Genomic DNA, 11,153 nt, shown 5'->3' on the forward strand with positions numbered 1-11,153 from the left:
CCACGAGTATAAAGTTGTCTTTATTCATACTTCCTTAGCAAAGGCAGATTTACATCCACGGGAGATAAGTGCATAGCCTCTATGAACATCATCACTGGCATTATCATCAAAATGAAATTCATAAAAACATTACTATCGTCAATGATATCCATCAGAAAACTGGTGTTGTCTATTCACTTCAAGGAGCTCATTCTGAGGTCATAGCCAAGCATTGACGACATGAAGTAATACTGTTGTTAATAACAGCAGGAGCATAAATCAAACTATAACAATACTGTGGTGATACTGTAATACTGCAATAACCTGTAACAGAAAACACATTAAAAACCATTAAAACCACCAATCAAGATTTCTGATTGATCTGAATGGGATGGAAACACAGGCTAACACTGTGGCTAGCAGTTTATCTTAGTCAACAAATATTGTAGCATATCTTTTTTTATAGAATTGTAATAGAAAAAAGCTTGCAAAACTCAAATAGCAGCCCACTCATGGACAGGGTAAATAGGCAATTGTTATAAACAACTAACCATGTACAGAAAGAATAGTAGTGTGAATATTATATATATATATTCATATATAATACAGTATTTACAAACTAACTAATTTACATTGGTTACATTCCCTTTGAATCCAATATGATTTGTCAGGCGCAGTTGTTGGTGAAGAAGGCACGTGGCCAGCCTCTTTTTTAAGAGTTCAGACTCGTTTCTCGAGCCGAGAGCAGACTGTTTGAGAAACACTTCCTGGCTGCGTTTCTGGAAGGTCTTGGTCATGTCTTCGTCTGGCTCCACCAGAACCCTGCCTGTGTGTCCGCCCATGCGGCTTACCGTCCGTCCGTCTGTCTGTGGGCTTGAGGCAGAGTTCCAGACGCCCTGGTTAGGTTTCTGTGAAAGACTACGGGAGCTTACAGGAGAGCTCAGAACCAGGCCCAGACCAGGAGAGACCAGTGGACTGAGGCAAGGAGAAGCCAGAGGGTGTAGAGAGGTAGAGTCCTCTGAGGGGCAATGGGGCCAGGAGGCAGCCAGGCCTGTATAGAGAACCAGGGATATGTCAGGCAGGGTCGTCTGCTCTGCTGAGGGGTGTGTCCAGACGTGTGTGTCTCCAGTACGGTCCAGAACGCCCAGGGGTCCCGTACCCTACGTGGTGCTCCGGGAGACGACGGAGGCAGAGGAGGAGTAGGTGTCAGAACCCACGCGAGTGTACTGGACCAGAGGGACAGACAGATCCAGATACTCCTATACAGAGAGAGGGAGAGATGTTTGGTACTTTCTTTTGTTTTGTTTTTATTTTCATTGGACAGGAAAAACTGCCAGTTAGCCACTAGTTACACAACACTGGACATGGAAACATACGTGATCATACTGATGCACGATCTCCGACCAAATTAAACGGCTGAAAAAATAAATAAAATAGCCCCCTACTTACATTTATTCATTTAGCAGACGCTTTTATCCAAAGCGACTTCCAAGAGAGAGCTTTACAAAGTGCATAGGTCACTGATCATAACAACAAGATAGCCACAAAAACATTGCGAGTAGCCAAAACATGAAGCACACATTGTGAACAACCAAAGTAAGTGCCAAAGGGAAGAACCATAAGAGCATGTAGTTGAACAAGTTACAATTAAACAACATGAACCGCTATAAGTGCAAGTGTACTTGTGGAAAAAACAAGCAACAATAATAAAAACAATATATCACAGCGAGTACAAAAATTTGAAATCAGTTACCACTAACCACAAGAGCTACTTCCAACTTAAATTAAGGAGAGGGAGAGAGAAAGAGAGAGAGACAGACAGAGAGAGGATGTTTCAATAACGACGGGTACTCTATCTGTAGGCGATGTGGCGTTACCTGGTTAGCCATGAGAGAGAGGGTGTGGTCTAGATCCTCCACCAGCTGCAGGAAAGTGGGTCTGCGTGAGGGCACTGCATGCCAACAGTCCCGCATCATCAGGTACCTAGCAACACACCGGGCGGATTAGCGTGTGTGTGTAAGGATGTGTGCGAGTGTCTAAGGGTGTGTGTGTGTGTGAGAGAGAGAGGGTCTGCGTGTGCGAGGGTGCGTGTGAGAGAGACAGACTGTGTGTAAGAGTGCGTGTAGGTACATGTAAGGGAGTGTGTGTCAGAGTGTGTGTGTGTGTGTGTACTCACAGCTCCTGTGTGCATGCAGAGGGCCTGTCCATTCGATGTCCCTCCTTGAGGAGTTTAAAGAGTTCCTCCACGGGAACACCAGGGTAAGGAGATCCCCCCAGAGTGAAGATCTCCCACAGCAGAACACCAAAAGACCAGCTGTAACACACACGCATAATACACACTGAATAAAGACAGACAAAACAGGTCCACGCGGCTAACACACACACACGAGACGACAGGAGAGTCTGAGGAGGTTAGGTGGCGAGACTCACACGTCACTCTGGTGTGTGTAGATGCGGTCAAACAGCGCTTCTGGTGCCATCCACTTGACAGGCAGACGACCCTGTCAGGAAAACAAGGGTTTATACCTCCCATCCCATCCATCCCATCCATCCCATCCATCCATCCCATCCATCCCATCCATCCATCCCATCCATCCCATCCATCCCATCCATCCATCCCATCCATCCCATCCATCCATCCATCCATCCCATCCATCCATCCATCCCATCCATCCATCCCATCCATCCATCCATCCATCCCATCCATCCATCCATCCCATCCCATCCATCCCATCCATCCATCCATCCCATCCCATCCATCCATCCCATCCATCCATCCATCCCATCCATCCATCCATCCCATCCATCCATCCATCCCATCCATCCATCCATCCATCCCATCCATCCCATCCATCCATCCCATCCATCCAGCTATCTATTCTACCGCTTACATTGGTGGTTTTCTTGTAGTAGTCAATGTGGTGGATGTCTCTGGCCAGGCCGAAGTCTGCTATCTTCATCACGTTGTCGTCGGTGACAAGCACATTCCTGGCTGCGAGGTCTCTGTGAATGCACTGCGGGAGAAAGGAGGAAGACAGGGGGAGAGAGTTACAGAGACAGAGGTCCCTAGGAAACAGGGAGGCCAGACAAACAAGGCCGACCCAGACAGGCCGAGGGTGAGGGGAACCGACTTTTGGGAGGCGAGGTAGGCCATGCCCCGGGCCACCTGGTAGGCTGCAGACACCAGCTTCCGGAGCGCCAGGCTGCCCAGGGGGGCCTGCGAGGGCCCGCTCCAGTACTCCAGCCCCACGGGCCTCCGGGCACGCAGGTACTCCCGCAGGTTGCCCTGAGACGCGTACTCCACCACCACATACAGGGGACCTGGACACAGGCAGAGAGGAGGATTTTACACACACACACACACATACACACACACACACACAGGCTAGAACTAACATGCCCAGCCCTGCCAGTTCACTCCAGTTACATCTAACGGAAGTTACACACACACATTTACTTAAACACAGAAACACTGGCACCCACACACACACACACACACACACTCACCGCCCTGGGTGCAGGCCCCAAGCAGGTTGATGATGTTCTTGTGTTTGCCAATCATCTTCATCATCTCCATCTCGGAGATCAGGTCAGACAGGTCCTTCTCCGTGGCGTCCGCTACACCGAAACAGGATGTGACATCACCATCACAGGAAGAACAGCTGTTAAGTCAGGGAGGACCGCTGACAGCCGAGTCGCTTTCTGATAGCCGTGTCGACGTAGCAACTGGCGTGTTGCTACGTTAACACCCATATTGTTTCGCCGAGCGTCACTCACCTTTGAGCATCTTAACGGCCACCTTGGTGAGGCGGCTGGGCTTGTCTTTGTCGACGCCCACCGCCTCGGCCTGAACCACCTGGCCGAAGCAGCCCTCGCCAGACGCTTCCCCAGGGACAGCCTGACACACACACACAGACACGTTACACACACATCTCAGAGTGATCTCCTCTGTGAGGCGCTACAGCGTTGGGGGGGGGGGAAGGGGGGGGGTCATGGGCACCTGTCTCTGGGCAGCTCCACTGCGGATCGTTGGGAAGCTCGTACTCCGACACACCGGACAGGGTGGGCGTGGCTCCACCGGAGAGGCGCGACTGACGCACCAGGCACACGCCCGACTGCAGGGAGGACGAGGAGTCTATGGACACCTATACACGGAGAGAGAGACAGAGAGAGAGGGGAGAGAGAGTGAGAGAGGAGAGACAGACAGAGAGAGAGACAGAGAGAGAGGGGGAACTGGGTGTTAGGTGTGTGTGTGTGTGTGTGTGTGTGAGAGAGAGAGAGAGAGAGAGAGAGAGAGAAGAGAGAGAGAGAGAGGAGAGAGAGAGAGAGAGAGAAGAGAGAGAGAGAGAGAGAGAGAGAGAGAGAGAGAGTCGAGAGAGAGAGAGAGAGAGACAGACAGAGAGAGAGAATGAGAGAGGAAAGAGAGAGTGTATTACCTGTCTCCTGAGGGGTATACTCTTAGCGAGCTTGTGGACCGTCAGCTGGCTACTGAAGTCGCTCTTCTTGGGAACACAGTAGAGTCGGCAAACGGCTGCTATGGAAACCATGAGGATGATGATGAAGAAGCCAAAGCAGTAGATGAAGATTTCCAAGTAGGCCTGGGACGGTACAGGAGAGGGGGGCCGGTCTGGAGGAGAGGGGGGGGGGGGGGGGTGAAGGCATTAACTCTTTATCTGGCATGGACAACAAACAGTATGGGCAGGTGTGTGTCTACATGTGTGTGTGTTTGTGTGTACCTTCGACCACGGAGAGCCATGCAGAGTGGTGGGACACCCCAATGGAGTTCCCAGCCAGACAGGTGTACTGTCCAGTATCTTCCAGAGACACGTTCTTCAGAGTCAACACCTCCATCTCCTTGTCTGTGGTGTTCAGCCCTGCTGTCTGCAGAGGGAGAGAGAGAGAGAGAGAGAGAGAGAGAGAGAGAGAGAGAGAGAGAGAGAGAGAGAGAGAGAGAGAGAGAGAGAGAGAGAGAGAGAGAGGGAGGGAGGGAGGAAGGAAGGAAGGGGAGAAGGAGGGTTAGAGTTGATCCGAGATTCGAGTGGAAACAGTTGAGTGGTTGTCAGTGGGAATGGTGTGTGTGTGTGTGTGTGTGTGGGCACCTTCAGGACGCGTACGTAGGGCCCCCCCTCGGGCCCCACTCTGCTGCCGTTCATGCTGATGTGTTTGAGCCACTGAATATGAGGCTGGGGGTCGCTGAACACGCGACACACAAACTCCACATTGCTACCCACGACCGCCGTACGATTGGCCGGCAGACCCGCCTGGAGGATAGGTCTGTGAGGTGAACGTTCTGAAACACACACACACGCACATAGGTCCTGTCACTGAACACATTCGTCCACACCGCCACCCGCTTTCTCCCGAAAGGTCAACTTGGACACAGTGACAGGACCCCACTGACCTACGACGTCCAGCTGGTATGTGTGTGACAGGCTGCCGTGGTCGTTCCTCACCACGCACGTGTAGTTGCCCTTGTCGGAGGGGACCACGGACTCCATGATCAGGGTCCAGATGTGGTCCCGGATCTGAGCCACACGGGGTGGGGGGGGGGGGAGGGGGAGAGAGAACAAGTGTGGAGAGAACAAGTGTGAAAAAACGAGCCGTTTTTAGGGATTGGCCCCACGCATGGTACACACACACACACACACCTTGAAGCCTCCGATCCGCTGGTCCTTGCGGAACTCTTTGCCGTTTTTGTACCACTGGAGGGTGGGAGCGGGGTTCCCTGTTGCTTGGCAGCGGAACTTGACCGTTTTGCTGGCGGGAACTGCGTGGAGCCTCTTCTCCATCTTATCAGGGGCTACCCACTGAGGGAGCATCGCTGGGGGGGGGGGGGGGGGGGGGGGGGGGAGAGAGGGGGAAAGAGAGACAGAAAATGTTATACTCTTAGATTCAGGATAGGAACCTAATCTATAGCTAACGACAAACACCTAAATGTTTGTACGTCCTCAAACTGATGATCGAGTAAGTAGAGAGGGGCTATGTGTATCAAGAGGGGAAGAGGAGAGTGACAACCAGGCTCTTACGTTGCAGCTTCTGATTGCTGGACAGCTTATTCTCTTCAGAGGACGACTCGTCATCCTCCTCATCTTCCGAAGAAGCCAGCAGGTCAGCTGAAAGCCAAGGACACGACGCATAACAACTCAAGAACTGTGTGCGGGCGCGCGGGCGCGCGTGCGCGCGTGCCTGTTTGAAAACAGGAAGGGCGGGAGTTTGGGGTTGGTGCGAAGCTCCCGTGGAGGGGACAGGCGTAACAGCCACCAGATTAACCCCTGACCTCTCCCCCTCTCTTTGTAGAGCCAGGTCACGCTGAACGAGGCCTCCGGCTCTGCTTACACCCCAGACAAGACAGGAGCTGTCGCCACGACTCAGCGCAGCACACAAGCACTTCCTGAACTTCACACGCCTCCCTCCCCGCGCCTCCCGCTACGAAAGGTCCGCTAAACACTCAAACAAACACACTAATCTCCCCACCCCCTCGCTCCATCCTGGGATAGGCAGGAACAAAGGGGGGCAGGGGGGAAGGGTGCCACGGGGGAGGGGGTCTAGAGGGGCCCAATACCACAGAACTGCCATACATGCAGTTAAACCTGGCAACCCAGAACTTGTGGATGATACATTTACATTTAGTCATTTAGCAGTCGCTCTTATCCAGAGCGACTTACAGTAAGTACAGGGACATTCCCCCGAGGCAAGTAGGGTCAAGTGCCTTGCCCAAGGACACAACGTCAGTTGGCATGACCAGGAATCGAACTGGCAACCTTCGGATTACTAGCCCGACTCCCTCACCGCTCAGCCAACTGACTCCCTGATACACCACGGCCTGCTGATATTTCAGACCACCCGCAGTGGGACCACGATCAGGACTTTATTTATGGAAGAGTCTGGAACGAATAAACAACATTTATGCCGTGTTTTCGACCGGGAGAAAAACAAGAATTTACGGCCTCGAAAACAACGGTATCACTCAGACTCAGCTGGATGCCAGATGGCTGGAACTGAAAACACACACACGCGAGTTCACCAGCAAACATGCACACGCACACGGGCTCCAAACTGAGATTATATTAGACTGAGTTATATTTCTGCATTGCACATAATACTTTGATTGTGTGTGGGTGGGTGTGTGTGTGTGCGTGCGTGTGTCCGGCTTGCTGTTTGTCTGGCCCGGATGTCCAGACCACAGTCCGTGCTTGAGTAGCCAAACCGTGGTTCCACCATGAAAACATTCTAAGATGCTTCCAAACAAAACAACGAAACCTTCAAAAAGTCTGTTTCTTGTCATGTGACTCGTGTTTAGAATATCTATACGAAGCAGTGTTCCACAGAAACGAAGCGTTACCCCGGTGACCATACCAGTTCCACATGGCTGTCGGAGGGATTAGAACCTCATGCTCTCAGCTCCTAACCAGAACCTCTGCCTGACATGAAAGAGTTTCACTAACAAAGGAGAGGAGGAAGAGAAGGCCCACGCCACACACACACACGCACACACAGACATACACACACACAGGCTAGAACTAATACAATCCAGCCCTGCCTGTTAACTCCAGTTACATCAAACTCAAGCGAAACACCGTAGGAGAGTAGAGAGAGCGTTCTTACCCGAGTCTGTGTCGGTTTCGGAGAGGGCCGGTCGGGCCTGGTTCAGATGGCACTGGAGCAGGAGGCCAAGAAGGACCAGCAGGGTCCAGTTGGGGGTGAACATGCTGGTTCTGATCTGGGTCTGGGCCTGGTGTATGGTACTCTGCAAAAAACGACCACAGCTAAACATTAGTGGGTGGGATCTAGCCGGGGTCAGCTCTCCTGTCTCATGCTGCCAGGCTGGGCTGGGGCCCTGGATCTGAGACCCTGGATCTGGGACCCTGGATCTGAGACCCTGAATCTGGGACCCTGGATCTCAGACCCTGGATCTGGGACCCTGGATCTGGGACCCTGGATCTGAGACCCTGGATCTGGGACCCTGGATCTGGGACCCTGGATCTGGGACCTAGCCTCCCAGCCTCTGGAGGTTGTTTTCACACGGTGTAGAGGAGTCTAATTGACCTCGCTAGACCTTCTCACCCTCACAGCTGTCTCTGAGAGGACATGTGAGGTGAGCACATTTGTCTTACCCACACACACAGTTAACTGAGCAGCTGTCACACCTTAATGCCCATCAGATGTGAGATAAAGCCAAGCTGTGGCATCTCACAGTTGGTTTAGCACATCTTCCTGGCCAGAGCAACACAACACCATTTGGTCGAGTCAGTCTCACATTTTTGAAACCGGGGTGTCATCAGATTAGTGGGGGCAAGAAAACATACACTCATACATACACTCATGCTGGTGGGGGCGGAGAGGGAGGGGAGGGGGAAGGGGGGTCTATAGAAGATATACAAGCATTAAGGAATTCTATAAGATTCTCCTCCCCCATAATCTTGAGGAGCACAGCCTGCATAGCAACACTGACACCAGCACGCACTGGCTGCAGCAACACTCCACCATCTCATGATGAACTGTGTGTGTGTGTGTGTTGTTAGGAGTGGTGACCCTGACTTTGACGAGTATTCTAATATACTGTAGTGCATCCCGTTTACGAAGGCATCATTAACGCCCTTCGTGTATCTCCCTCTCTGTCCCCCCCACACACACGCGAGCGAGCGCACACCTCACCTCAGACACCGCCTGTAACTCAGCCCCACACTAACATTTAAGAGTCTCTTAAATTAATGAGTCTATGGGCAGATTTACGGGTTTTACGGTGGAGAATCTCAACTGGGCCTTGAGCATCATCTGACAGCCAGCTTTAGCTGGCGAGAGAGAGACTGACGGAGCGAAAGACATAGAGATAGAGAGGGGAGTGAGTGAGAGAGCATCCCATCTCAGTGCCCCACCAGTCATACTGTATGTGTGACTTCCACACACAACACAGGACTCCTCTCTCTCTCCCCCGTCAAGAGGACTGAGATCGCTCTACTTTCCGGGCGAGGCTGGTAGGGGGGGGGGGGGGGGTTTAGCAGCACGGCCGCCATGTTTCTGCGATGCAAACAAGCTGTCGGAGAGGGTGCTGGACTGTGTTGCCCCCGTGTTCTGTTCAGACAGACTCGTGAGAAGACACACGCATGCAGGTGGCAGGGACTTGCTAGGCCAGGAAAAGAACCTGTCACCCCCTCTCTGTGAAGCGTCATTCGAAATGACCTCGCCCTCTTTTCCACTGCTGCGTCCACTCGTAACTATTCCCTCAAGTTTCGGAATCATCAGCTTCTCCTGTTCTCATATCTTCCCTTGCACCGAAAGCCCTCCCAACGCCGCGGCGCTCTTTCCTACCGCTCGAACCTCTCGCTCTCAAGACCGTCCTCCAGGCGGACGCCTCATCCTCCCTATCGAATGTGATCCGTCTTCAACTTCCTGTCGAGAGCCTTCGAAAACCTACACACCGGCTCATCTGGAACAGCTGGCAGAGTGAGCAGTCGGTTCCCGGTACAGGCCCACGCTAGCGTCTGCCAGCCAGAGCTGGAGAACAGCTGAGAGGGGTATGGGTGGGGGGACAGGGACCAGAACGAGAGCTGACAGTGCAGACAGAGTGGGGGGGGGGGGGGGGGGGGGTGAGGGGGGTCTCCTCTTTCAGGTCCAGATGGTGTCAGTGGCCAGGCTCCAGAGTACTGACTGCTCTGGTCAAAGTACGCCTGAGGCGGTAGAAGTAGTTGTCGGAAACTACGCTGCTCAGGTTGGAGAGTGTTGCTCGCTGCTCGCATCCCAAACGCAGTAGCGCTCTCCTAGGGAGTCGCTGTGGTCACGGCGGGCCGTAGGCGGAGTGAGGATCCTCACACACACTCCACATGTCTCACTCACACTCCATAGAACTAACTGAAGATGACATGTGGAACAGAAGACTATTAAAAATGCCTGTCGACCCTCCTGACCTTTGGATCACTCTGACCCACCGCGCGTTTTCATTCAATCGGAGTGTGTGTTTGTGTGTTCGCGCGCGCAGGTGAGTGGGAAAGGCAAGAAACAATGTCAACATGTAAGACCCATATAAAAAGCCTATTTTCAATGAACACCAGACAAGTTACCTAGTTATAAATCAACAGCATTGCATAACTTTCTGGGAAATTATATGCCTTGCAGATTCAGCATGTAGTTACAATGTTATTCCCTTCAAACATGAGAAGTAGGCTACAAATATGTTGGTGTAAATGGGTCCGTCAAACAACATTAGCCTACAGTTAAGCCGATAATTCGATCGGCAACAGAGGTATTCTGCAGCAAGGACTTAACTTTAACCTCAAGTCACGTATGGAACGAACCCATCTTCCATTAAATTACCTGGAACCTGAACTGGCAAAATTACAACGTATAAATCATGCATAATCACATCTACCTGTAGAAGGTCTTCAGAAGATCTGAAAACGGCGAATGTAGCTGGTATGCAAGTGAAATGCAAATTAAACCATCAATTCGCGTAAATGATGTCTTGGTTTTTAGCAGTCCTCCGGAGCGATAGTGTCCAATTTTACAGCCATTGACTGCGGTAAGAGCGAGAAAGCAAATGAATGTTCTATTGGAAGAAAAAAAACGTTCACGTTGAATTGAAACGCCACACCAAGGAGCTTAACAGTTTTCACGACGAAAAGTAGATTTGGAAACATTCATTTTGGTAGAAGTTAGATGAACACTAGTCCGTCCGCCTCCTAAAACGTGGGAAAACTCCGATGCTCTAAGACCAAGGTATTGTCTTCTGAAATGTGTTGTCTCGCGTAAAAAGTTTGCGAAATCTTTATAACCTGACACCATTAACAATCGAAAAAGCATACAGTTACGTTTCGAGCGGCAGCCGACTTGGTAACATATTTAATTTACTTCATTTTCGGGCAGCTTCTTGGAGCGCGTGGACCTCCCCCAAAACTTCTCTCCGTGTGTGTGTGTGTGTGTGTGTGTTTTCTGTGAACGTGTGAGAGAAGAGGGCTGAGTCTGAGAAGGAAACATTTCCCCTCCTCCACCCTTCCCCCCCCTGCTCCCTCTGCCCAGCTTTCAAAGCCAACTTCTTTAGGTAGCATTTGCAAAATGGAGGCATCATTGAAAAACAGCTTCATATTATTGGGCCATTGATAAGCCATGTTGTTGTTGGACTACACCCACTACACCCACTTTCAACTTGTCCTGTGTATGTGTGTGTTTGTGTGTTTTTG

The 11,153-nt window shown here is 51.4% G+C and overlaps 1 protein-coding gene across 1 annotated transcript; it reads right to left on the reverse strand.

The window, feature by feature from the left end:
* On the reverse strand, positions 1–10,907 carry fgfr1b (fibroblast growth factor receptor 1b). Its single transcript, XM_062484072.1, has 17 exons — positions 10,346–10,907; positions 7,585–7,726; positions 6,006–6,092; positions 5,628–5,800; positions 5,381–5,504; positions 5,079–5,269; positions 4,716–4,860; positions 4,416–4,606; positions 3,978–4,124; positions 3,757–3,877; positions 3,487–3,597; positions 3,101–3,300; positions 2,871–2,984; positions 2,410–2,480; positions 2,156–2,293; positions 1,857–1,962; positions 1–1,238 (listed from the first exon to the last, which is right to left on the reverse strand). The coding sequence occupies exons 2-17, from the start codon at positions 7,685–7,687 to the stop codon at positions 1,140–1,142; spliced, it is 2,121 nt and encodes a 706-aa protein (XP_062340056.1). The 5' UTR covers positions 7,688–7,726; positions 10,346–10,907; the 3' UTR covers positions 1–1,139.
* Between the last annotated feature and the right edge of the window lie 246 nt (positions 10,908–11,153).

This window comes from Osmerus eperlanus, chromosome 18 (assembly GCF_963692335.1).
Source record: "Osmerus eperlanus chromosome 18, fOsmEpe2.1, whole genome shotgun sequence".
Taxonomy (NCBI): Eukaryota; Metazoa; Chordata; class Actinopteri; order Osmeriformes; family Osmeridae; genus Osmerus; species Osmerus eperlanus.

Coding starts and splice junctions, on each gene's coding strand:
- fgfr1b (XM_062484072.1), bottom strand. CDS start 7,687: ATGTTCACCCCCAACTGGACCCTGCTGGTCCTTCTTGGCCTCCTGCTC. Junction 5,505..5,627: donor AGCGGATCGGAGGCTTCAAG/GTGTGTGTGTGT, acceptor CGTGTGGCTCAG/ATCCGGGACCACATCTGGAC. Junction 1,239..1,856: donor TCTCTCTCATGGCTAACCAG/GTAACGCCACAT, acceptor CTCTCTGTATAG/GAGTATCTGGATCTGTCTGT.